We start from the raw sequence: 27,803 nt of genomic DNA on the forward strand, positions 1-27,803 counted from the left end.
TGTCCTGAGGTATCCACGTCACTGCTAGTATTTTTGTATAGGTCTATCCCACCGCTAATCTATTCCTAACTCTGAAACAATGTACTACGAGGATTTACCTTTCTTAACACAAAGAAGTCGTGACTCTATTGTATGTCTGTCTGCACAGACCTCAAAGTGACTAGTGGATGATCCAATGGTGAGTTTGTGTGAAGAAAAGTGAGCCCTTCTTTCGTGCAAAAAGATGCAATCCAATCGGCCCCCAACTAGATTTCGCTGTCTTGGAATTTAAAATATCAAATGCACTTTTGTCCATTGACATTAAAAATAATAGCATATGCAATATTATTCAAGGCATCATGTAGATTTTATACCAAAGTCTTCAACTTATGTCTGGACTCGATCAGGATATCACTGGAGAATAGGATAAGAAAAATCTCTCTTTGTTTCATCCTGCTACCATACATGTGTGCATGCATATCTAAAGCAGTAGCTTGCTTTCAAAAATGTCCAGCTGGTTGGTTCATATGAATTGAGGCCGACAATGGAAGTATACTCATCTGCCGAAAGATTTCCACCTGCCGATCAAAGATCTCAGGAGCCAATTTAGAGAATGTGGCAGAGATTCCACTGAAACTCACGAAAACTTCTCATTTCCCATAAGTCCAAAAGTTTCTCAATTGAGCCTAAATTCGGCCATTAACCACCTGGAGAAATTTGATTCTTATTCTGGTGTTCAATGGCGTCAATGTGTCATTATATGAGGACGGAGACTTGTCGGAAAGTAGAGGGCAAGATTCGACCACATCTCACCTTCCTTTAGCTTGGTTCAATCATTTTGCCCTCAGCATGCGCTCAACGCACCCCAACGGTCAAAATCCTACTTATTTCACAACGCTGTGTAACCCGACCCTCTTTTGTTTGCCTACTTTGTTCGTCCTCTATCCCCTTCCTTCTCAACTTCTTGCCATACTTTTCTTACCCTTCTCTTTGTGCCGCATTCCAAAACAAAACTTTGGCACACTATAGACTTCTTCAAAATAGATTGAGAAAAGCGCACCTTCCAAATTACATAACGATTTCCAATGGCTACTTTGACCTCGTAATAGTCTATTTTGCAGCTAGTTGAAATTGCAGGATTTATATTTAATTATTTTTGCTTCGTGAATTAAAATGGTTGTTTTGCCAAAACAAATTGTAATTCTATGTAGTCCCTCAAGTTCGCAATGCACCAAAAAGAATGGCAAATCATAGGCTTCGGAATACTGCAGAAGTTTTGTGCATTACAATATTCCATTTTGTTACCAAGTTTTTAATCCAAGTCTTAGAGCTTGTTTGGCTAGATTTGTTTGAATAAACTAGGGATATATACGAGGAGTTGGCCTCTAGAAGGAGAATGGAAATAGAAATAGAAATGAGTGACTCCCACTCCAACCGTCTAGTTGGATGGAGTCTCATTCCCATTCTCAATCCAAAGGAGAATGAGAATACCTCAACCTCCTAGAATGCGATCCCTGCTCTCCCCCAAAAGCATGGTTAGTTGATATATCTGCTATTATAATTTGTTGATATTCTGCTCTTAGCTTTTTATTTTTAGTATGAATAAAGAGAAGCATAAAGGGCACTATTTCAGAAAATGGATTATGTTTTAACATTAGAAATGAACACTGACTCAAGTCATGATGAGGTTATATTCAAGCCCTAGCTAGGAACGTTGCTCCTTGTTCTTTACCTGAAGCTCGGCTACAAGCAGTATGGTTTGGGCTATGCACCACTGTAGTATGTAAGTATATAGTAAATCGATTCTGTTGGAAGGAGATTCTGATACTGTTATTCAGTGGATTAACAGCCACAAGTCCTCTTCTACTTGATAGTAAGCTCTTCTCAAAAATACATGGCAGAATAGGAAGGTTCTGTTGGCTTTCAAAGCATCATAAGTTTTTAGAGAAGGAAACAAATCAGCAGATTGTCTGGCTAATGAAGAGTCTCAAGAATGACTTAAACTTTATGAAGAATGAGTCTCTTCCATTGCAAATGTCTTCCTTATTTGCTGCTGAGAATTATGGCAGTACCTTTCATAGATTTTATTTTGTAGTTGTTTCTATCTTCTTCTTTTCTTTTATTAGAGATATCAAAAAATATCTCTAATAAAATATCAAGCCATGATGATCATTGACATAATATTACTACATTTTGTTGCCATTCTGCTCTTAGTCTATTTTAATGGATAAAGAGAAGCATCAATTCTTCTTTTTTTTAATTGAATAATGGATCATGTTTTAGACTTACATATAAACATCACTTGGGAAAGAAACACCATGGAAAGGTCCAAAATCTGGGTAAAAGCAGGACTAGAAATGTAACAACTTAGAACTTCACCCAAAAAGGCTACTCAGAAGATATTATTTGGGTTTCTTGATTTTATATAAATATCCAAGATCTATCCAACGAATAACTAATGTGGACCTAAATACATACCTGCAAGGGTCCTCACATACTCTCTCCGATTAAGCCCTTATATCCTCGTCAAGCTAAGAGTTTAAATTCATTCAAATCTAATCACAAGTAACATGATTATGCTATGGTCAGTTGTAACAAATTTGTGCTGTAGTGTTTCCTAATCCACATAGGTTATGAGACTTGTCCGCTCTGATACCATTTGTAACAACTCTGGACCTCATTTAAAAAGCCTAGTTAGAAGGTATTATTTGAGTTTTTTAATACTGTCTACTTAGCAAATAATCGATATAGGACTAAATACACGTCCGCACGAGTCTACATAAGAAACCAGCTCCTTGATACCCATCTACAGGGATTTTACCAACTTCGCTAGATCAGTCTCTCTTGAACAAAGTTCTAATAAGCATTACTTGCGTTTAGATAAATAATTCACTGTAATCCGAAGAAGGATTGGAAACAACGTGGATTGAGACCGAGTTAAGTGACAACAACCATACAATTTCCCAGGAGAAATGACCAAGTTCGTGAACCTGCACTCAAAAGCTGAATCTGGTACTGGACTTGCACCAGGTTAGCCAAGTGGGCATTGCTTGCGGGCCCCAGCAAAAACGCTTTAGTATCTGGAAAATATAACTCAATGCCCTTCAGGACCAGCCTGCTAAGCCAACATCTTATCTTACAGAAAGCACACCTCTTTTTAATGCACCTTTTAGAAACAAGATGGTGAAGCACAGATATCAAACACCACCAAGGTGGTAGCTCAGTTGGAACGGGGCGTTTACTTCCAACCAAGTGGTTCCAGGTTCGAAACGCGCGGGCGTCGATTAAATTTGGGGACCGAATGCTCCACGCCTGGACACGGGGTCTGGAAGTGCTACTGGTCGGCTGATAGACTGGGTGGTGCCAGGTGTAACGTACTCACACGGAGGGTCGGGTCGGGTAACCGAGCCGGCTCACGGGTGGGGAGGGTATAAGTAAAATAGGTCGGCGTGCCCAACACACGACCCGGTTTGCCCGCATCGAACATTCTCCTGGCGGGGTGGGGGGCCCAGTGGGGGCTGCTACGCGGGGTTGGGCTTGTCCCTTCCTCCCCCCTGCTCCCTCTTTTTTAGCAAAAAAAAAAAAAAAGCACAGATATCAAACGTGTCATGTCTTCCACCTTTTATTTTTTTCTCAAAAACCCATGAAGATAAATGATATCTAGACTGAACAATAAAACTCTTATGTTTTCTGAAATTGTTTTAATATCTTTAAAGCTGTCGGATTCAAAAATTTATTACTTTCAAAAAAAAAAAATTGAAAATAAAACCAAAGAATAGCAGAAATTTTGAAGGGAAAAAAAACCCTTATTCAACATTATCCTTCATTTAGTGTTTCACTAGCTTGTAGGGGAAAAAAAAAAAAAACAACAACACTAGCAGGCCCTTAGTTTTAAATACTGAGCGAAGATAGGCTGTAGACAGTGGAACTTCATCAACAAAGGTGTTGAAACCTGGAAAAATGGACCTAGACGAATTATTTTCTTACCACATGTTCTTGTAACAAAGCATCTACTTTTTATCAGGGAATGGACGTACAAGTGGGCTGGAATGGGCCGGTTAGCACGAAAGTACAAGGGCTTGGATTCGAGTCTTGGGGTTGTTAGGCCATTTCAAGGCCACAACTGCTGTAATCCTAGGGATGGCAATTTAGCCCCCTCGGATACCGAACTCTATCTGATCTGAATGGGAGGGTTTTCACTAGACCTGCAACAGCTCTGGAGCAGGTATGAGTACCGGTAAAATTCGTTTGGAATCCGATCCGGATATATATAACTCTTCACAAATTCCTTTCCTAAAGCAAAAAAAAAAAATAATTTGTATAAAAAAATTAATTTTTATACCTTTACCAAGTCAACCCATCCAACCCGCCCTCCTTAATTCTATCTGTTCTTCTCTGCCCTGAGGCAAGTATAGAGTAGGTATGGGTGATGGCCTGCCCGACTCATACCCAACCTTTTTGCCATCCCTAAATCGGGCTTGACCATGAGTTGAAATGAAATAGGCCTAATATGAGCAACGAATCCCAGCCCTAGTTCTCTCGGGCTCCCTTATTAGTTGGGCTAGACTTAGAACAGAGGCTTTAACCTGGGTAAGATGACATGGGCCAGGCCTGGCCCATTGGTTATCTTGCTACAGTAGCAATGCGTGCTATCACTTAGAAACCCTTTGGTTGCCTCCAATTCCATGGCATGACTTTCAATTATATGCAATTGATCATATATCAATAATCGGGCACCCAATTGAAAGATTCAGATGGTTGATCATGAACTAGGCGGCTAAAAACACCGTAAAATAAAAAAATATATGTTTTGGCAGCCTTCAACCTATGCATCAAGTAGATACAAAAATAAATGATTAAAATAATATGAAGCCATATTTTGTTATGATTTATACATTAAGATTTGTTTGTTTTTGATCTATACATATTTTAACATGTGTAGATTTAAATCAATAAGTTAATTCTTAATCTGAATATTTTGCCACTTATTTTGGTATATTAGCATAATGGAAATCGTTCATCTTTTACCTATTTGATACATAAGTTATAAGCTACCAAAAATAAGTGATTTTTAAAATTTTTTAGTAGTATAGCTTGTGATTGATGATAAAGATGTTTGATTTAAGTGCAAGGTTGTTGATTTGGACATGAAATCAGTAGATACCCTCACCGAATATCGTCCATCCTTATTATAATATTATAGATTGTAATATTATAATATTATAGTAATGTTATAATCTTATAATAATATCATAGTAATAGGATGATGGTGTGAGCTTCGTTGAGATCCAACCTGTATGACACCATGTAACTCGTCCTGCTTTCTATGATTTTGCCAAAGATGACTAGAGCCTAGACGACCGGTTTGACCCGGCCAACTCAGAAATTGCCATGAGTTGGACCTGGTCTATGCGAGGCTAGGCTCAGACCATACATTTAAACTTTGTGCTGGTTTTGGGATTAGACTGGACACGTCCCATTGACACAACTATCGCAAGACCAAGTGGATTAGGTCTTTAGGTGGACAGCAGCATTAGAAAAGCCCTCCATGCACAAACGATATCGGTTTCAAGCAGCCCAGGGCTTCGAGAAAGAGAGAGAGGGGATACCTTTGAGTACCCATGCGGACGTATGTTTAGTTCCACATTGATTATTCGTTGGTTAGATCTTAGATACTTATGCAGGACCAAGAAACTCAAATAATATTTTCCGGCTAGCTATTTTGGATAAGGTCCGGAATTGTTACAATTGATAGCAGAACGGACTCAGCATATAACTTTATGTGGATTAGAAGACACCGCAACACGAGTTTATTGAGATTGACAATGGAACGATCGTGGTGCTTGTAATTAGATTTGAATGGATTTAAACTCATAGCCTGACGAGGATTCGTGTCGGCGTGTGTTTAGTCCCATATCGGTTATTTGTTGGATAAATCTTGGATACATTTGCAGAATTAAGAAACTCAAGTAATAACTTTTGGCTAGTCTTTTTACATAAGATTTTAGGTTGTTAAAATACATTCCTTTGCACCCGTGGACCCTCGGATCATCCCGATTGGTTGCGGAGTTTGGAGGGCTATAAAAAATAAATAAATAAATAAAATAAAAAGGGGGGTCTGATGATCACCCGTTGTTCTTTTGATCATAGCCGCTCATCCCACTACGGCCAAATAAACCCCAACATAAACATTTTAGAAATACAAGTGTAGAGATGTTATATTGGCCGAGACCAAGACCGCCCTGTTTTCCCTTTTTTTTTGTTCCAGGAAAAAGACCGCCCTGAACGTGAAGGTATGATAGAAAAAACCTAGAATAAATCCACGAGAGTGCTAACCTGAGGACTCCAAATCCGCGGTCGCTGCACCAAAGGCCGAACCAACCCAGACTCGTAGGACCATATCTAACGCGCTTATACCGCACCACCATTGGATGCCACCTCTGCACCATCTCCACCACTTTTAACAAGCCGCGTTCCTTCGAACGTTCTTGGATTCGAATGCCATGAGCTCTTTGCTTTTTGAAAAATATAAAAAAAAGCTGCATGAAAGAGATAAATTTATGCAACCAACCTGAATATTAAAAGCTTCATATATTTATTATAGAATTCCATAGCTGATCTATCGATTCGAATATTTTATTTTCTAACTCTATAGATGCATTTAAAATTTTAAACTAGAATGATATAATTTTTTATTTTATTTTATTTTTTTTTACAAGAGAAAAGTCTCCAAGAGCATATGACTCAAAACCAGGATCAAACGTGGCAGGCAAACTCCGGGCCAGATAAACTCCCATCGCAGCATCTGGAATTGTTCAATTCACACGTAAAGGTAGGATAGTATATATGCACAGGAGTAGCTACCTGGTGACTCCAAATCCGCGGTCGGTACATTAAAAGCCGAACCAACGAAGGCTCGCAGGACCGCCATTAGACGCTAACGTCCTTCGTGGGGGTGGGTGGGTAAAAAAGATAAAGCCGTCGCCCCACGCAAAGCTGGCCATCACCAACCTTCGCTCCATCTCCACCACCTTCGACACACACCGCGTTCTCTCAAACAAACCCCACCCTCTGTCCGTCGCCAGTCTGCTGCCAGCCGATCGCTTACAGAACCATCCCATCTCTAATCTTATTACCTCTCATGTATATATAAACCTGACTCCCCATGCTCGCTTCCCCACTCCAAAACACCAGTTTTCATCCTTCCTCGATCGCCCTTCAATTTCATACTAACCCTACTCCTGTCATCCTCTCAATACCATGTCTTCCACCAGAGCTAACATGGCATCACTTGTGTTTCCTCTCTTAGCGTCCTTTCTGATAGCCACTGCCTCGGCTGGCAACTTCTACCAGGGCTTCGACATCACCTGGGGTGATGGCCGTGGCAAGATCCTTGACAATGGCCAGCTTCTAACTCTCGCCCTCGACGAAGCCTCCGGGTCCGGCTTCCAGTCCAAGAACGAGTATCTCTTTGGCAAGATCGACATGCAGCTCAAGCTTGTTCCTGGGAACTCCGCTGGCACCGTCACCGCCTACTATGTAAGCTCTCGCCACCACTGTTCGACAAAATTACTGCTTCGTACGTCCTTTTAAAATTGTATCTCTAGCGACCGATGAACCATGTACGACTTGCGCCTGAATGAACTGCAGCTGTCTTCGCAAGGGCCAACACACGATGAGATCGACTTCGAGTTCCTTGGAAACCTCAGTGGAGAACCTTACACGCTCCACACCAATGTGTTCGCCCAGGGGAAGGGGAACAGGGAGATGCAGTTCCACCTCTGGTTCGACCCCACCGAGGACTTCCACACCTACTCCATTCTCTGGAACCCCGGACACGTTATGTGAGTCATCATACACAAAAACTAACACCCATTCTATGTATCTCGAGCAATCTATATATCCTCTTGCTCACCATGGTTTTATCATCCGTATCAGCTACATGGTTGATGGCATACCGATCCGAGACTTCAAGAACTTGGAGTCGAGGGGCATCGCGTTTCCAAAGAACCAACCCATGAGGATCTACTCCAGCCTCTGGAATGCTGATGACTGGGCAACCCAGGGTGGACGCATCAAGACCGACTGGACCAAAGCTCCGTTCACTGCCTCGTACAGGAATTTCAACGCCGACGCCTGCATCTGGTCCTCCGGTGCCTCCAGTTGTAATTCGCAGAAATCCGACTGGTGGAACCAAGAGCTGGATTCCACGAGCCAGGAGAGGATGAGGTGGGCGCAGGAGAACTACATGATCTACAACTACTGCACTGATCTCAAGCGGTTCCCTCAAGGCCTGCCTCTCGAGTGCTCCGTAGCCTGAAGCAAGGATAAAAAATAATGAACAAGCACAAATTCGTTCTTTGATTCGTTTGTTCTTCTATAGGATGCCGACACTTCATTTTTTTTAAATTGTCCTTCTTGTTAATAGGCAGAAACACCGTGTATATTCTCCATGAAAAAGAAAAGTACCATGAATTAAAATAAAAAGCACCAGGTGTTGTTTTCTCTAAGTGTTCTGCTCTCTTGAATATATATTAACCGTGTTAGATGGATGAATTTGGAATCTGGGTAATGATAAGTTCCAAGGCAGAATTCGATCAAGTATATGTATATATCTCTTTTGTTGAACTAGCCATCTATCCTTGGGCATAACCTACTAATGCACAAATAAAACTACCACAGGAAAGATTTTGTTAATGGATTAAATGTCTAGTTTTCAGGTAGTCAGTACTCCCAGCCTCACCCAAGCATTTGGACCAGGGTAATTTGTTTCATACGAGCCTCCCTTTCTCTCAGAGACAGGGTGCACCAAGCCCGTCTATCTTTCACGTTCATCTATTTGAATATATGGAAGGTCGCCTGATTGTCTTAACTAAAAAAGACTCTCGGATGTTGTTTAGAAAAAAAAAATCATAGAACATCACGAAAAGAGATCATGAAAAGAAAAAAAAATTAAAACTGATTTGGGCTTAGGCAGGGGCTTAAGATTATAAGGAAATAATAATAATAATAATCTAGTCACAGTCTCTCTCCTGGCCGCTATCATAATCTGTCACTTCACCACCATGCCACACAATCAAATAGAATAATTTTTTTCCAGATAAGATTTAAGGTCGCATTTTTAAATAGCTCTTTTTTGCTCCTATGAATATATGAATATATGAATTAGAGCCAATGACTAGTCTGACCGTGTTACTATCTAGCAAATTGATGGTAGAATTATTTTTAACAGCTCCTCGGTAAATCTCTTGAAAAAGGGAAGGTAGATGTATCGAACCAATCTTGTTATCTTCCCAGAATCGGATATTTTCTCTATTATCTAACTTGAATGAGATGTTGGGGTTTAGGGTTTGGATGTTTAGCATTTGAGATCTAGTGTTTAGGGGTTAAGATTTAGATTTTAGGGTTTAAGGTTTATTTTTTTAAAACATAAATTAGTTATCGAAAATCATTTTAAATAAAAAAAATTCGACACCTTCAACTTCTGATGTTGTAAAGCCATAAAATGTGCCAAATTGGCTTGGATTGCAAAGGAACCATGTTAAATTGCGAGTGACCTTGTCCAAATAACAGTAGTTCTAACCATCGAGATAACTACATTAGAAAGAGCAAAATAACATAAGTTTTCATCAACCACTCTAGCAGTTGTTATATTATCAACATGTTATGTTTATTATAATAATATTCGTCAAATTGTGCAGCTTCCATTTGTTACAATATTGACGAGCTGAGCAACAACGACACGTTCTCTAATATTTAACTTAGCGGCAAGGATGCGGTTATGCAGATATTTTTTCCATGCGAGAGCCTGGTTAAAATGCCTCGTCTAATTGACATTGGTGGTTAATCCAAACCACACTTGTTCTGTTTCGTGGTTACTTCTCTTTTGCATACAATTCATGCAAAATCTGATGTTTTTTTTTTTCTTCAAATGCCCAATAATATTAAAATTTAACCCTTACACCTGCTATTGGAGTTAAAATGAATGGATCTTGAGTAATTGGACAGTTCTGTTCCATTTTTTCACATTGAATATTTTTTCCTTAGTGTTCTTGCGATATCTGAGGAAATAATTGAACAGATATAAGCGAAGGATGGGAAATAAAAAGATGTTTCTGTAATCTGCAAAATTAATTATGTAAGGTATCACTTTAACCTTAAGACAATCACCAAGGAAAATCTTAATTTGGTTTGAAACATGAGATAGATGGATGCCACCTAGATATATAAATTATTGGCCAATTGCTAACTATTATTAGTGGCTCAGCTGACACAAATCTGGATTGAAAAAATATTATCTAATTTGGTAACACCAACTTAAATCGTTAATGAACACCTGATGGTAGCTGGGATGTGATTACTCTGTTTCGTGCACCATCATCTCCAACAAAGTTTGCCATGTATCCGAGCTGTTCAATCACAGAAATCGAAGAGATACCAAAACCAGGAACACTGAAATGGAAGCAGACAGCGGTGATCGAGCATCACGCATACGCGCACTGCACCTGTCTGTCTTTCTCTCTCACCCCCTTTTTGCGTGTTATGGACGAGATTTTTGTGAAATGGCATCTAAAAATTGTTATCAATTTTATATTTTTTTCAAAATAATATTATAAAAAAATTAGAAGATAATAAGAGTGGATGTGGTATGTTCTGATAATCTAAAAATAGTGAATTCAGAATCTATTTATAGATACCGTCTACATCAGTTGGACGCTCAAAGTCCGATTTAAGTTTTATAGGACGAGATTTCAATTTAAGCAAGAGAACTTGCATTCAAGATGTGGAACTAAAAGAAAAAGTATTTAAAATATTTCACCAACGAAAATTTAGAGAATAAGATTAATATTATTTTTGAAAATTTGAATTTTTTCAAGTTAAAAACTATTAACGCTTTCGACCCAAAATCGAGGCAGTATCTAACAGCCGAGCGAATCGAGACGGAATCCAACAGCCGAGCGATAGCTGGAAAGTCCGGCAGCCCGCCACTTTGTTTTTTGCCTTTTTTTTTTTCATTTCGCTTTCCCCCACTTACACCTAAATTTGACATGAAATCAAGATGAGATCTAACGACGGATTGGATGATGGTCGGTAAGAGTTGGTACCCGGTGCGCGCGTGGTTACTTCATTGACGCGGAGGATCCAGTAGTTTCTTGTGACCGTAAGCCGCGTTCCGACACCTCTGCTGCCAGCCTGTTGCCAACCCATAGGCTATACCATCGAGAAAACGAAGCATCCAATCCCATCCCCTTCCTCGATCCCTCCTATGCTCTCCGTATATATAGACCCAACACCCCCTGCCGTCTTCCTCACTACACCAACCAAACTCCCATCTTTCCTCAATACTCCTACTTGATCCCGTGTCAACCAGTCCCAAGCACCATGGCCTTCGTTTTCCTCCTCCTCCTAGCTTGCTCTCTGATGACCGCTGCCTCCGCTGGTAACTTGGACCAAAACTTCCAACTCACCTGGGGCGATGGGCGTGCAAAGATCCTCGAAAACGGGCAGCTCCTCACCCTCTCCCTCGACAAAGCCTCTGGCTCCGGCTTCCAGTCCAAGAACGAGTATCTCTTCGGCAAGATCGACATGCAGCTGAAACTAGTTCCTGGGAACTCCGCCGGCACCGTCACCGCCTACTACGTAAGCCCCGTTTAATTTATAGCCACCAGGCATCGTCTAATCCGTCCTCCTTTCTATTATGACTGGAATTTGAAGAACTAACCAGGCATCTCTGCTCGCAGCTATCATCACAAGGACCGACCCATGATGAGATCGACTTCGAGTTCCTCGGGAACCTCAGCGGAGACCCTTACACGCTCCACACCAACGTTTTCGCCCAGGGGAAGGGGAACAAAGAGATGCAGTTCCATCTCTGGTTTGATCCCACCAAGGACTTCCACACCTACTCCATCCTCTGGAACCCCAGACATATCATGTGAGTTCTCAAATTCCGCATAAGTGATGCTATCTATTACGAAATGCTGCTTCCTCTCGTACATTTGAAACTAATGTCATGCTCGCCTTGGATTGTATTTATCCTTTCAGCTTCATGGTTGATGGCATGCCAATCAGAGACTTCAAGAATATGGAGTCCAAGGGTGTTGCGTTTCCGAAGAACCAACCCATGAGGATCTACTCCAGCCTCTGGAATGCCGATGACTGGGCGACGCAGGGCGGACGCATCAAGACCGACTGGGCGAAGGCCCCCTTCACCGCCTCGTACAGGAATTTCAACGCTGATGCCTGCGTCTGGTCCTCTGGTGCCTCCAACTGCCCTTCGAAGAAATCTAACAGTGCTGGCTGGTGGAACCAGGAGCTGGACTCCACAAGCCAACAGAGGATGAGGTGGGTGCAGAAGAACTACATGATCTACAACTACTGCACCGATCAGAAACGATTCCCCCAGGGCCTGCCTCCAGAGTGCTCCATAGCCTGAAGAGAACAGAGATCGCAGAACATGGAAACAAATTCTTTTATTCGTTAGTTCTTGTGTAGGATACTAGGACAGATTCCTTATCATCATCCATGTTAATGGACACGGAACACTATATATGTTGTTATATTCTCCATGCCAAATGATACCATGCATATATTAAGAGAAGCACGTACGAGGGTGAGTTTTCTCTAGCCGTTCAGCTGAACTAACTTGCATTCAGACGAATGCATGTTCTTCACTCATGTATTATATTCTGAGTATATGCGATGCAAGTATGGTAATACATAACCTGATTTCAGAAATCTCTCTCTCTCTAGTTGAAAGTGCCATCTAATTCTGACGCATATCGTCCCAGTGCGCGAAAAGTACTAAAAGAAAAAAGCATTATTAAATTTAGCATTTAAAGGAAAGACCGCAGGCGTAATAAGTTACATCTTCAACTTAATTATGATTCAAGTCAGCTGAATTTTTGAGAGAGGAATAGTCTCAGCAGGCGGGACGGATGTTCTTTGAAGGTGCCTGTTTTCGAGGCAGCGAGACCTATCTGTCTTGCCTCCACCTGGGCTTGGGTAATTCGCTCCAGATCAGCCATCCCTCCTTTAATCCCAAAGGAAGACTGAGGCTTGTGTTCTAAGCCTTTGTCTTGCTGTATCTTGGTTTATGAGTGCAAAATTCGAATTTTAGTTATATTAACTAGGGGTGGCAAAATATGATTCGATCCGTCAAATCGATTCATGTTCGACCCATCATAAATAGGTTTGGGTTTGTCCTAAACAGGTTCGGGTCGGATACGGGTTTTAGATGACTGACCCATTTAAACCATTTAACCCATTTAACTGTTGGGCAGGTCTAAACAGGTTATACAGGTTAAACGGGTTAAACAGGTCTAAACATGTCTAAACAGGTTAAAACGGGTCTAAACAGGTCGGGTTGGGCAGGTTAAACGGGTTGGGTTGAGCAGGTTAAACATGTCTAAACAGGTTAAACGGGTCGGGTTTGGTAAACACGTTAAACAGGTCGGATCAGGTTGGGCAAACAGGTTACATGTTTATTAAACAGGTTAAACGAGTCTGATCGGATTATTTGTTTATTAAACATGACAGGTTCAGATTGTAATTTCTGACCTGTTTAATAAACAAATCGGGTTCAATTTATGATTTTCTGACCCGATCTGCATGTGACCCGATCCGTTTATGATCCGACCCGATCCGATTGCCATCCCTATATTTAACCCATCGAAATTCTAAACTAAAAGAGATTCTCACATCCTGTGCAAAAATTCACAGAACATAGTGAAAAATTAAAGATAAATTTGAGCTTCAACAGGTGAGAATGCAGTCATGAAGACATTTATTCGACGTTAGTGTCTGAGCCGATGTCGACAATGTTGGCCTAATTTAGATCAACCATATTTTGTTTTAAGTAGCTACACTTTCGTCCTACATATAATCCATGCAGAAATAGTCTAAATCTAAACGTGACAGCTTATGAACTGACTTGATCTACGAATGATCCATTTTAAGCAGGTTGAGGTTTGACATAAATATATCAATTCATAAATCAATGGGTTAGGTTCCGGTTTAGACCTTTAAACTATTTAACCCGCTTTGCCCTGTTTAATAATTGAGTTAGACTCTAATCTGACCTATTTAACCCATTTTAAATCTACCTAGTTAAAACCTATTTAACATGTTTTTGTCTTATTTAACCTGACCATTTAACCTGTTTAATCTATTTAAATCAATTTAATTTATTAAAAATCTACTTAATCTGGGTAGCCCGTTTAACCTGACTTGACCTAATTAATAAATAGGTTATGTAGGTCGGCTCAAGTTACCTTTTTAATAAAATGATTGGGTTTAGATATAAATTTTTGACCTGTTTAATAAACAGGTAGGATTTGGGTTAACGAATTTTTGATTCAACCCAACCAATATCCGATCCGACGTAATTGCCACCCCTATCTAAATCTTTATTAGACGCCTATATTCTTGGTTGTTATGCAATTTTGCCCATTGTAACCATGTTAAAGTAAAGTAGAACAACAAATGAATTTTTACTAGTTATATAAACTTATATTTTTTTTGAGGCATAAAAACTCAAGTTTTTAGCCCTAAGATTTGGTCTGCATTGTGATGTGATATTCATAGTAACGATCAAAAAGTTCCATTATAAGCGAAGGACAGTAGATGATTAATGAAAATTATCGAAATAATCTCATTATTTAGTATTACCCTTGCCCGGGTGCTTAAGCCGAGAGGATATTAAATATGACCAAAAAATGATCTACATCACGAACAGAGTATTACACTTTATAGTAGAATAACATCCCACACTGATAGTTGTTTACACCACATCCAAACTAACAGGCAAGAGCAATAGATCAATAGTTACAAGCCTTGTGACGTCTCCAGAGATAGGCTAGGAAGTGGCAACTCTAAGGGAAGATGAGAACATCGAAATAATGAGATCTCATCTCAATATCTCATATGGAAGATGGACTGTATATGAAGATGAGGGACAGCCCAAGCATCAACAATGGGGACCAAGTGCAGACCTAGAACCAGACGGCAGGCTGAGCATAGATTGAGTGCTAGGGTGCAGATCGAGCATACACTCAATAGCAGGTGGCAAAACAAGTTGAGTGCCAGAGAGCGACCAAGCATAGACCCGATATTAAACTGCAGATCGAGCTAGATTGCTAGGATGCAAACCGAGCATGGAACAAATCCCATGGTACAACCTGAGTATAGACCGAATATCAAGAGGAGAAACAATCTCCAAAGGACTATCAAGCAACAAACTGAGGGGATGAGAGTTATCAATCTTGAGCAAGAGGTATTCCAATGGAGCAAAGCCCAAGTAGCCTATAAACAGTTACCAAGACCAAGAACGTGTAGTGATTAATAATGCTCATATAGTGGAAGAGATGGCAACTATCACGAACGATGGTGGTGGCCAATATGGCGTGAACTAGCGAGAACGGACTTACCATATACGTAATAGTTAAGGGGAGAAGGGCTCCTTCCCAAGCATCAAACTATATAAACTTTTATCTTTATTTTCCATTTAATTTCATATTTACTTATTTTATATTTCCTGTAGCTTAGTTTGTTCCTTAGTTTATCACTGTTGCCTTCCATGTAGTAAAAGACTTTCAAGGTCCAAGATAGGGAACCTACAGTTTCTCCATTCTTTCCTAAATCAATGGCCGACCTATTTGGTGTTCTCTCATACTACAAGAAAAAGAAGCTTTGGCGATGCTTTCTAAGATTTTTACCGACACTTATATAATTTTCTTTCCGACGCTTTTAAAAGCGTCACTAAAGCGTTGGCTATGTTAGAGTAAAAAAAAAAATTTTTGCCGACGCCTTTGAAAAGGATTGCTAAAGAATGGTTTTTAGCGATACTTAATAGCATTGCTAAAAGCCGACGCTTATTAGCGTCGATCAGCTAGCAACATCTGAGAGTTTAACTGTTTTTTTTATAGTTAGCGATACTTTAAAGTATCGTTATAATTATTTTTTAAAACAAATATTTAACAAGATTTTCTTAGCAAGCTTTAAATCAAAATTCAACACTATGGCGCCTACGCTTTTAGCAAGCTCAACAAATCAAAATTCAGGAGAGAAAGGGAGAAACAAACTGATCCATAAGCCTTGTAGCACAGAAAGATGCGATTGAGTAATCTAAATGAAACGGTTCACAGATCTTTCAAAGTAGCTGCATTGACTCTCTCTCTCTCTCTCTCTCTCTCTCTCTCTCTCTCTCTCTGAACGGAAGCTACATTGTTTCTTAGCATACCAAAATCTACAATTCAAAAAAAAAAACGAAAACAAGAATCATAATTTCTAGGAAATATTTAATTAAAAAGAACATAATGACAAAGGAGCCGACCTTCTTGAGCGCCAACCTCTGCAATTTGGGCATCTTCTCCATCAACCAGGCCTGGTGCGCCGGATCTTGACATTCATCGCCACCTTCGTCGTCCTATTTTTCTCCCCGACCGCCATCCCCTATTTCTACACAATAGATCCACCAATCAAGGAAAAGAAAAGATGTGCCACTAAGGGAACATTTGGAAAAAGAAATCCAGAGTGCCATGCTACAAATGAGGCAACACAGTTTGTTGTTCTGTTCGCCTTCCGGAACACATGTGCCGTCTGAAAAGAGGTAAACTCTCGGGCCGATCTACGAGTCTCACAAATTAGTGGGTGGTCATCCCCATACCTGTCCACAATGGGAGGGCTTCAAAATCATCATAATGTCATGATGATAACTACAGAGCAATTACTTATTAGAGGTGCATGCATACCTGCGATTTACAAGAGCACTTCCACCAATGCAAGAATGCAAGCTCATCCAGAGCATCACCCCATACACAAATGTAGGCTAAAGAATCCGGTAGAACCACGATTGCTCGTTCTAGACTTATTCATTTTTTATTTCTTAAAAAAATAATGTATAATAGTATGTTACTCAGATCAAATGTGCATGTTGATTCAAAAGAAACTCTAATTAAATCAAGCTACAAAAGTGGAAAAAATATTTAAAATAAAAAAATAAATTTATTTTAAAAAAATAGAAGGTCAAGACAATGAGCTTCGCTTTCATTCCCAAAGGTGCCTCCTCACGGAAAAAAAAATATTTTCATGTACCTCTTTATAAAATCACACTTCCTTTCTTACTGCAAAACAAAAAAAAAAAAGAATCACCGCCTCCCCCGAAAAATCAAAAATATCATCATCTTCCGCCAACTAAAAAATAAATTTTAAAAATATTGAGCCTAAGACTCAACATAATTCAATAGACATAAATCCTAAAATAGTTAAAATTAATGATTAATTTTCATACATTTTTTTTAGAAAGTTTGAATTTTTTCAAGTTAAAAACCCTTCACACTTTCGACCCAAAATCGAGGCGGAATCCACCAGCCGAGCGATAGCTGGAAAGTCCAGCAGCCCGGCACTTTCTTTTTTGTTGCCCCTTTTTTTTTCGCTTTTCCCCACATAAACCTAAATTTGACATGAAATCAAGACGAGATCTATCGGCGGATCAGATGATGGTCGGAAGATTTGGTACCCGGTGCGTGCGTGGTTACTTCATTGACGCGGAGGATCCAGTATTTTCTTGTGACCGTTAAGCCGCGTTCCGATCGACACCTCTGCTGCCAACCTGTTGCCAACCCATAGGCTCTACCATCGAGAAAAGGAAGCATCCAATCCCATCCCCTTCCTCGATCCCTTCTATTCCATCTCTATAATATAGACCTAACGGCCGCTGCCGTCTTCCTCGCCACACCAACCAAACTCCCATCTTTCCTCAATACTCCTACTTGATACCGTGTCAGCTGCTTCCCCCTCTACCAGTCCCAAGCACCATGGCCTTCGTTTTCCTCCTCCTCCTAGCTTGCTCTTTCATGACCGCCGCCTCCGCTGGTAACTTGGACCAAAACTTCCAAATCACCTGGGGCGATGGGCGTGCAAAGATCATCGAAAACGGGCAGCTCCTCACCCTCTCCCTCGACAAAGCCTCTGGCTCCGGCTTCCAGTCCAAGAACGAGTATCTCTTCGGCAAGATCGACATGCAGCTGAAACTAGTCCCTGGGAACTCCGCCGGCACCGTCACCGCCTACTACGTAAGTCCCCTTTTATAGCCACCTGCAGGCATCGTCTAATCCGTCCTCCTTTGTATTATGACCGGAATTTGAAGAACTAACCAGGCATCTCTGCTCGCAGCTATCATCACAAGGACCGACCCATGATGAGATCGACTTCGAGTTCCTCGGGAACCTCAGCGGAGACCCTTACACGCTCCACACCAACGTTTTCGCCCAGGGGAAGGGGAACAAAGAGATGCAGTTCCATCTCTGGTTTGATCCCACCAAGGACTTCCACACCTACTCCATCCTCTGGAACCCCAGACATATCATGTGAGTTCTCAAATCCCGCATAAGCGATGCTATCTAATACAAAATGCTGCTTCCTCTCGTACATTTGAAACTAATGTCAGGCTCGCCTTGGATTTTATTTATCCCTTCAGCTTCATGGTTGATGGCATGCCAATCAGAGACTTCAAGAATATGGAGTCCAAGGGTGTTGCGTTTCCGAAGAACCAACCCATGAGGATCTACTCCAGCCTCTGGAATGCCGATGACTGGGCGACGCAGGGCGGACGCATCAAGACCGACTGGGCGAAGGCCCCCTTCACCGCCTCGTACAGGAATTTCAACGCCGATGCCTGCGTCTGGTCCTCTGGTGCCTCCAACTGCCCTTCGAAGAAAGCTGGTACTGCTTCGGCCAGCAGCGACTGGTGGAATCAGGAGCTGGATTCCACGAGCCAAGGAAGGATGAGATGGGTGCAGAGAAACTATATGATCTACAACTACTGCACTGACCTCAAGCGATTCCCTCAGGGCCTACCTCCAGAGTGCTCCATTGCCTGAAGAGAAATGGAAAGTAGAGACCAATCACGCCCATTATTTCATTCATTTGTTCTTTATTGTCGCTTCAGTTCATAAATGGAGAGGAGTATGTACTTCCTTCAGTTCATAAAGTGATGCCACGAATTTAAACAACAGAACCACGCCGAGTTTTCTTTATCATCCAGAAGAAACTGAGCTGCTTCCTTTCAGAGGAATGCATACTTTGTACAGGAGATAATTCGACTTGAAAGTCAGATAACAAGTTCCAAGTATTTGCGATACAGAGGAATACATAATGGATTAATCAAATGCATTTTCTCATAAGTTGAACTTGCCATCTAATCCTTCATCATACGTGTCCCAGTATGCACACAATACTATATAAAAAAAATGCAACAAAATTCTAAATGTTTATGGCAGATTGGTTTTTTTAAAAAATATCGGACAGTACTACACAAGTAACCATGTCAAAATAATCTCAATACGTAAAATAGAAATAGGACCATATACGTAATAGTTAGGGGGAGAAGGGCTCTTTCCAAACATCAAACTATATTAAACTTTTATCTTTGTTTTCCATTTAATTTCATATTTACTAATTTTAAATTTTCTGTAGCTGAGTTTGTTTTTAGTATATCACGGTTGCCTTCCTTGAATGCATAAGACTTCGAAGATCCAAGAATAAGGACCCGAAGTTTCTCCGTTCTTTCCGAAATTGATCCCCGGCCTATTTTTGTTCTCTCACACCCGGAAAATAGACCAACACACTAGCATGAACACAAATTTATTTATTTGTTAATTTGTTTGAACCTAAGATCCTAAATAGTGACCTTTATAGCAATTGTTAATTGTTATTATAGTGATAAATAACATACAAAAAAAAAACAATCACCGTCTATCAGATTAAAATTTATTCCTCAGGTGAATTAGATTTTTAAAAAAAGTAGCATCTAATGCCAATATAGTAGAAAACAACAAAACATATCTATTATTCCCAACATGCTGAAGTTGTTGTTTAAATTTTTTTTATTAGTAGCATACAATACAGCTTAATGGGAGGGCTTCAAAATCATCACAACGTCATGATAACTACACAGTAATAACTTGATTTAGAGGTGCATGCATACCTGCCATTTACAAGAGCACTTCCACAAGCGCAAGGATGCAAGCTTATCTAGAGCATCACCCCATACAACCACCGTTGCTCGTTCTACACTTTTTTTTTTAAATGACGTATAATAGGATGTTACTCAGTGTAGATAAAATGTGTCATTTGATCCAGAACAAACTCTAATTAAATCAAGCTATAGTAGTAGAAGAAAAATATCTGAGAAAAAATTTTATTTTTTTAAAAAAATTAAAGGGTCAAGACAATGAGCTTGGCTCCTGTTCTCAAAGATACCTCCTCACCAAATTTTTTTTTTACCTCTTTGTAACTCTCTTCCTCTTTATAAAAACACACTTCCTTTGTTACTATTAAACAAAAAAAAAAAATCACCATCTCCTCCACATCCCCCCCCCCCCGGCCCGCCCAAAAGGAAAAAACCAAAAATATCACCATCTTACTTCAACCAAAAAATGAATTTTAAACAAAAACAAAGAAAAATCACCCCCCCCCAAAGAAGAACCAAAAAGTCTAAGACTCAATATATCTTAATATCTAAGACTTAATATATCTTAATAGAGACAGACTTGACAATGAACTAAGAGAGCAAGTAATTATACTTGTGGTTGAAATTTGGCCAGGCTTTTTGAAGAGGTTTCTAAGTGTTTTGAATTATTTTTAATGGCTTAGAATGGCCTATAAAAGCTTATCGAAGGTCTTTCCCTATCCCCTTTTTATAGGGTGAGAGTTTCGGCCGTTACTTGAAGTCTTGGGCCAATTCGTGATCAGTTAGCCCTTAATTGGAGGCAGCGTACATCACGGAGATCAATCTCGCAGGCGGAGGATTCAGAAGATATCTTTTCAGATTTGTTCTGAGGATCCGCCGCGTCATTCTAAGCGAAAACGGTCGATGGAGCTCTTTAATGCATTGTGTGCGCGCTCCCTCTCGAGTCGTTAACTGTTGTGAGCAGTACGCCCCCAAGAGTGATGGCAGTCAGAGCTTTACTGCATGTTTTAGAGTTCACCAGTGCTGATGAGATTTCACCTTCTGGCTTGATCAGGGACATCTGCGGCCCCCTTCCTGCTCTTGTAGTGCCCGAGTTTGTATGCATATCTTGGGTGCCTCCACACCCTCGCTTCCTGAAGGTGAATTTTGATGGCAGTGTGGCGGACGATGGGAGATGTGGAGTTGCAGTTTTTGTCATCAGAGATCATGAGTCCAGACTAGTGGCGGTAGGAGGTCAGCGGATCTTCGATGCCTCAGTGGTGTGTGCTGAGCTCAGAGCGGCTTGGGAGGGCATCTCCTTTGCCCATCGGACTTTGGGTGCAGATCGGCATATTCTCGAGGGCGACTCGGCTGCGGTGATCGACTGGATCCGGGGTCGGGATCGTGCGGAGGAGGGTAGGCCACTACTCCTCGATATTCGCAGACTGCTGCATGTATGTGTTGCCCATCAGGCCACACATACCTACAGAGAAGCGAATGGAGCATCTAATTTGGTTGCCTCCTATGCAACCCACCACTTTGGTGATTTTGTGTGGTTGGGGGTGACAGATAGCTGGTTTGTTTTTCTGCCTTTTTGTTTTTTAATTTTCTTGGTTGTGTCCATACTTGTAGGGTGTGAACTGCCGTTGTACCAAAAAAAAAATAATGCTTCTCCTTCCGAGGCGGCTGTCATAATGATTGGCCTTTTACTTCGCGATCCACGAAGATTTGCTGAAGGAGCTTCTAGATTTGTCACGTGACTTGATCTAGCCGCTCGGCCGGCCGGGCAGGCCGATCAGAGACGTTGAGGTAGGCTTGGAGGCTGCGGCATATGCTTCGCGAGGTCTGCTCGGCCTTCGGCGGGGGTTGAGGTTGATCTAGCCTCAAGTCAAGGTCGGCTCCGCCTTCGGGAGGTTCGAGGTCGGCGTCGCTCTCAGCAGGACCGAGGTCCAGCCTGCTCAACTCTGAGGTCTGCTCAGCAGAAATTGGATGGTTCCACGCTAGAGCAGGACGATCCATTTTACCTCCCATTAATACTAAACGAAACAAAACTATCATCCGAACTCCAATAAGTTCTTCATTAATGACAAATTTCTCCAAGTCAAGTGACCTTAATAGCAACAAGTAGACATACCCATATAGAGGTGCAATTGAGCCGAGCCAAGTCGTGTAGCTAGAGACTAGTTCGACTCGATTTAAAATATTCGGATCTAAAACTCGACTTAAAATCGATCGGGCCATACTCGAGCTCAAATTTGGACTTTTGTCATAATCAAAAAAAATATAATTTATATAAAATATAACATAATACTATATTTTTAAATATTAGATTAATAATATATATTATAAAAAATATAATATTATTAAAAAAAATATACTCGGCTATCGGGTAGGCATGCGAGCTTTGGAGCTGAATATTCAACTGCAATCAAATTAAATTGAGTCGAGTTTGGATCCAGTCATGTACGCTGGCAGCTCAACAGCAGCTGTCAATCCTCTATGGGTCCGGCATCAGGCGTACGTGCACGAAGCTGCTTGCCGCGTTCCTTGCGCTCTCTCGGAGCAGGCCTGGGGTTCCGCGCAGCAGCCACGGGCATCTGACCAAAATATCGCAACCAAACGACAGCTGGACCAAAACCAAAGGCAAAATACCGCAACCAAACGCCAGCTGGAAAGTGACTGCAGCAACCCACCTCATCGAAGGTACCCGGTGACTGAAAGCTGACCACGAGGTCCACGTCTATTTGCTGCTGCTGGTTCACCGCCAGACATCGCCCCACCCCACACGAAACCAGTCTCCACCACTTGCTTCACGAGTCTCGAGCCCCACTTTTTAATAATAAGAAGCCACCTTCGCATACCACTGTCGCCAATCTGTTGCCAACCCATGCCATAGCATCGAGGGGAGAACCATCCGAGGCCTTTCCTCGATCCCCTCATCACACATCGCCTCCCATGTATGTATATATAAACCCAGTAGCTCCTGCTGCCTTCTTCACTCCAGCAACACCAACATTCCCATCCTCTCTCTTCTACCGAAACAAGTCTCCCTTTGTTATCTCAACGTCATGTCAGCTGCTTCCCTCTCTACTGGTGCCATCATGGCTTTCTCTCTCCTCCTGCTAGCTTGCTCTTTCATGACCGCCGCCTCCGCTGGTAACTTGGACCAAAACTTCCAAATCACCTGGGGCGATGGGCGTGCAAAGATCCTCGAAAACGGGCAGCTCCTCACCCTCTCCCTCGACAAAGCCTCTGGCTCCGGCTTCCAGTCCAAGAACGAGTATCTCTTCGGCAAGATCGACATGCAGCTGAAACTAGTCCCTGGGAACTCCGCCGGCACCGTCACCGCCTACTACGTAAGTCCCCTTTTATAGCCACCAGGCATCGTCTAATCCGTCCTCCTTTGTATTATGACCGGAATTTGAAGAACTAACCAGGCATCTCTGCTCGCAGCTATCATCACAAGGACCGACCCATGATGAGATCGACTTCGAGTTCCTCGGGAACCTCAGCGGAGACCCCTACACGCTCCACACCAATGTGTTCGCCCAGGGGAAGGGGAACAAAGAGATGCAGTTCCATCTCTGGTTTGATCCCACCAAGGACTTCCACACCTACTCCATCCTCTGGAACCCCAGACATATCATGTGAGTTCTCAAATTCCGCATAAGTGATACTATCTATTACGAAAATGCTGCTTCCTCTCGTACATTTGAAACTAATGTCATGCTCGCCTTGGATTGTATTTATCCTTTCAGCTTCATGGTTGATGGCATGCCAATCAGAGACTTCAAGAATATGGAGTCCAAGGGTGTTGCGTTTCCGAAGAACCAACCCATGAGGATCTACTCCAGCCTCTGGAATGCCGATGACTGGGCGACGCAGGGCGGACGCATCAAGACCGACTGGGCGAAGGCCCCCTTCACCGCCTCGTACAGGAATTTCAACGCTGATGCCTGCGTCTGGTCCTCGGGTGCCTCCAACTGCCCTTCGAAGAAAGCTGGTACTGCTTCGGCCAGCAGCGACTGGTGGAATCAGGAGCTGGATTCCACGAGCCAAGGAAGGATGAGATGGCTGCAGAGAAACTATATGATCTACAACTACTGCACTGACCTCAAGCGATTCCCTCAGGGCCTACCTCCGGAGTGCTCCATTGCCTGAAGAGAAATGGAATGTAGAGACCAATCACGCCCATTATTTCATTCATTTGTTCTCTATTGTCGCTTCAGTTCATAAATGGAGAGGAGTATGTACTTCCTCCATGTAAAGTGATGCCACGAATTTAAACGACAGAACCGCGCAGAGTTTTCTTTATCATCCAGAAGAAACTGAGCTGCTTCTTTCCATAAGGATGCATATTTTGTACGGGAGTTTATTCGACTTGAAAGCCAGATAACAAGTTCCAAGTATTTGCGATACAGAGGAATACATAATGGACTAATCAAATGCATTTTCTCATAAGTTGAACTTCCCATCTAATTCTTCATCATACTCGAGCTCAAATTCGAGCTTTTGTCATAATTAAAAAAATATATAATTTACATAAAATATGATATAATACTATATTTTTAAAATATTAAATTAATAATATATATTATTAAAATATAATATTATTAAAAATATATATATACTCCGCGATGAGGCAGGCATGCGGGCTTTGGAGCTGAATATTCTGCTCCAATCAAATTAAATTGAGTCGAGTCTGGATCCAGTCATGTACCCTGGCAGCTCAATGGCAGCTGTCAATCTTCTGTGGGTCCGGCATCATGCGTACTTGCACGAATCTACTTGCCACGTTCCTTGCGATCTCTTGTAGCCCATGATCTACTCATTCCTCATTGGAAATGTTCTCAAGATAATATTGATAAGAAAGGATGAGCTATTCCTGCATATTCTTAAGTCAATAGAAGATAACTACTTGCTAGCTGAAATAGTTCAGGTTCGTGAGTATTCAACTATACCCAGTTTAAACATGATGTGATATTCAATTGCTGATCTTTTTTATTTCATTTTTACGTTCAAAGTTGTGTATCCAACATGATAAGCATCTGTACTAATTTTCAATATAGTTTTGGAAGTTCTTACAGATTAGATGTTGCACTAATGTAGCATGTGAATGTAAATTCAGTAGGATGTTTGCAGCAAGGGACAAGAGAATGCAACAACTGTATTTTGCTTCTCGATATGAATGGATGAATGGAAAGATCGGTCATGATACAAATGTGGTTTACATGAGCTTGGTTAATGTTATGATGAACTAGTGGTAATTTACAGACTGAAGACCCATTCGCACTTTGGAATATGACATAGGATGAGCTTCTACTTTATCAAGCATGATGTTGGGTCATGAACTGGAAAATGTATTAAAATGCAGAGACAAAATTAAATGACTACGTGGCGTAGACTCAGAAGTGTCAGCTCGTATTGCGCAGCATGCATGATACGTAAATTGCCAGCTCCTCATCCGGCACATAGTAAATCATGGTCGCTTTGAGAAGTCATATACAAGTGCAATAATATGATATACATCATCTCAATCATATAAAGATGAACAAAAACAAATATCTCGTACATTAAATAATAATTTTATATCGCATGGAACCATCAGCAAGCAAGTTAATGGTGTTATAGGAGTTAATCTTGACCCACCAATATCTTTCCAAGCACAACGAGCAAATTAAGGAGAATGAACCCTAGTTGGAAGAACAAGTTTCTTGCCGTGGAACTAACTTAATTTAATAATTGCATCTCAGTTTTAGGAGTCGATCAGATAATTTAATGATTGCGTAGCTCTATTTTAATTGTCATATACCAAAAAAATCAAATTAATAATTTAAATCCTAGAGTACATGACTAAGCACAAAAGAATAAAGGAAAGATGGTGCATTACCTCGGGCGGAGGCAGATCTCGATCGATCGTTGCTTCGGGTCGGTCGGTCGATGCCCGTCTCCGAAGAGGAGGGCTGTCGCGAAGCTCGATCGAGGCTTGAGGGCTGCTCGGTTGGCGCCAGAAAGGAGGGAGGAGGAGGAGACCCTAGGGCGGAGGCGAAGCTCGAGAACAAATTAAAGAAGGAAAAAACACCCATGAATACACGATGAAGAGGAGGAAGAGGAGGAGAACAAGCGAGAAGGAGGGAGAGGAGAGGAGAAAAATATCTCGGGCGGAGGGGATTGAGGTCGGTCTGTCGGCGTCGGAGAGGAGGGAGGAGGAGAGGGGGTTGGGTCGGTCGGTCAGCGCCGAAAAGGAGGAAGGAGGTTGGGGTCGGACGGTCGATGCCGGAGAGGAGAAAGATGGGGGCTAGACCTGCTCAGCGTCGGAGAGGAGAAAACTAGGGCAGAATGAGGGCTCGGGGTTGGGCACTAGGTTTGGAGGGGGTCTTCGAATTTGATGACGCTTATAAGCGTCGTCTTAGGTCTTGACCTTCAACGACGCTTAAAAGCGTCCTCTCAGGTCCACTCCTGAGAAGCCCTCTTCAATAAAGGAGAAAACCACCCGGGACACATGCATGCTTGGCTTCCTACTCCCTGTTGTCTGAAAGTTTCTTCTCAAATCACTGCCAACTGCAGAGCCTCTTCCTCTCATCTCTGGGCTGCTCTTGCTGGCTCTTCCCTTGCAAACGGCCCATACTTTCCAGCGTCGTTTTAGCTTGAGTCCTATGACGACGCTTTTAAGCGTCGTTAGTTCTTTCAAATTGCCGACACTCATTAGAAGCATCGGCAAAATTTGGTACGGGAGCCAAATTTACCGATTTATCTCCTTAGCGTCGGCATTCAAGAGTCGGCTTAACTTCTTTTCTTTGTAGTGTTCTTTTCTTACTATAAAACAAAAACAAAAAAATCACCATCCCCCCTCCCCCACCCCCCCCACAAAAAAAAAAAAAAACCAAACGAAACCAAAAATATCATCATCTTACCTCAACTAAAAAATAAATTTTAAGAATATTGAGTCTAAGACTCAACATAACTTAATATAGACATGAATCCTAAAATAGTTAAAATTAATGATTCATTTTCATAAAATTAGGAGTTGACAATGAACCAAGAGAGCAAGTAATTACACTAAACAAAACAAAACTATAAACCGAACTACAATAAGTTCCTCACTACGGATAAATTTCTCCAAGTCGAGTGACCTTTGCCACGATAAGTAGACATGTTCGTACATGATTGCAGTCGAGGAGAGCCAAGTTGGAAGCTAGAGAGTAGCTCGACTTAATTTAAAATACTCGAACCTGAAACTCGACTTGAGAACGATCGAGCCTTAATATCTAAGTTTGAATACTACTCGATAAAAAAAAAAAATTAATACTTAAGATCGGTTTGGCTCGACTTGAATATCAATCGAGCATACTCGATCTCAAATTCGAGCTTTTATCGTAATTTAAAAAATTATAATTTACATAAAATATAATATAATACTATATTTTAAAATATTAAATTAATAATATATATTTGTTGCTGGAAATTGGACCCGGGGGCCGCCGCGAAGCCGGGGAAGGAGGAGCTCCGCTGCTGCAGGGGGCGGACGGCGGTGCGCCGGCCGGCTGCGTCCTCCGCCGCGGGGGGTGTGCAAGTCCGAAGAGGGGTGGTGCGTCCAATCCTGTCCTGTCCTGCAAAAAAGCCGGTGGCCGGGCTCCCCGGCGCCGGCCCTCCGATGCCTAAGTCAGAGGGGGCAAGTATGTGGAGAGAGCAGGGAAGAGAGTATGTGGAGAAGACAGAGAGAGCTTCGGGTTTTTCCTCCTATTTTTTTGTCCCCTTTTCTCTTCCCCCCAGGTTCCCTTTTATAGGAGGATTCGGTTACCTGGGAGGTGACAGGAGGTTTGTCCCGTTATGTGATAATTGGGCACGATTTGGCCCATTAATGGCGTGGTGG

General features: G+C 41.7%; 4 protein-coding genes across 4 annotated transcripts; all 4 read left to right on the top strand.

Moving 5' to 3' along the window:
* Nucleotides 1-7,132: 7,132 nt before the first annotated feature.
* LOC103715631 (putative xyloglucan endotransglucosylase/hydrolase protein 23) lies at nucleotides 7,133-8,489 on the top strand. Its single transcript, XM_008803317.6, has 3 exons — nucleotides 7,133-7,518; nucleotides 7,630-7,823; nucleotides 7,918-8,489. The coding sequence occupies exons 1-3, from the start codon at nucleotides 7,240-7,242 to the stop codon at nucleotides 8,297-8,299; spliced, it is 855 nt and encodes a 284-aa protein (XP_008801539.3). The 5' UTR covers nucleotides 7,133-7,239; the 3' UTR covers nucleotides 8,300-8,489.
* Nucleotides 8,490-11,280: 2,791 nt separating this feature from the next.
* LOC103715650 (xyloglucan endotransglucosylase protein 7-like) lies at nucleotides 11,281-12,717 on the top strand. Its single transcript, XM_039129853.3, has 3 exons — nucleotides 11,281-11,619; nucleotides 11,721-11,914; nucleotides 12,025-12,717. The coding sequence occupies exons 1-3, from the start codon at nucleotides 11,362-11,364 to the stop codon at nucleotides 12,413-12,415; spliced, it is 843 nt and encodes a 280-aa protein (XP_038985781.3). The 5' UTR covers nucleotides 11,281-11,361; the 3' UTR covers nucleotides 12,416-12,717.
* A 4,988-nt stretch (nucleotides 12,718-17,705) lies between these two features.
* On the top strand, nucleotides 17,706-19,118 carry LOC103715632 (xyloglucan endotransglucosylase/hydrolase protein 22-like). Its single transcript, XM_039129855.3, has 3 exons — nucleotides 17,706-18,053; nucleotides 18,154-18,347; nucleotides 18,458-19,118. Exons 1-3 carry the CDS (start codon nucleotides 17,796-17,798, stop codon nucleotides 18,858-18,860), a joined length of 855 nt encoding a protein of 284 aa, XP_038985783.2. The 5' UTR covers nucleotides 17,706-17,795; the 3' UTR covers nucleotides 18,861-19,118.
* A 3,800-nt stretch (nucleotides 19,119-22,918) lies between these two features.
* Nucleotides 22,919-24,247, top strand: LOC120111845 (putative xyloglucan endotransglucosylase/hydrolase protein 23). The gene is made up of 3 exons (XM_039129854.3): nucleotides 22,919-23,286; nucleotides 23,384-23,577; nucleotides 23,689-24,247. The coding sequence occupies exons 1-3, from the start codon at nucleotides 22,999-23,001 to the stop codon at nucleotides 24,089-24,091; spliced, it is 885 nt and encodes a 294-aa protein (XP_038985782.2). The 5' UTR covers nucleotides 22,919-22,998; the 3' UTR covers nucleotides 24,092-24,247.
* Nucleotides 24,248-27,803: the final 3,556 nt, after the last annotated feature.

The sequence above is a fragment of the Phoenix dactylifera genome, chromosome 12 (genome assembly GCF_051530095.1).
Source record: "Phoenix dactylifera cultivar Ajwa chromosome 12, Ajwa_hap1_PhDact_Kaust_v1.1, whole genome shotgun sequence".
Lineage (NCBI taxonomy): Eukaryota > Viridiplantae > Streptophyta > Magnoliopsida > Arecales > Arecaceae > Phoenix > Phoenix dactylifera.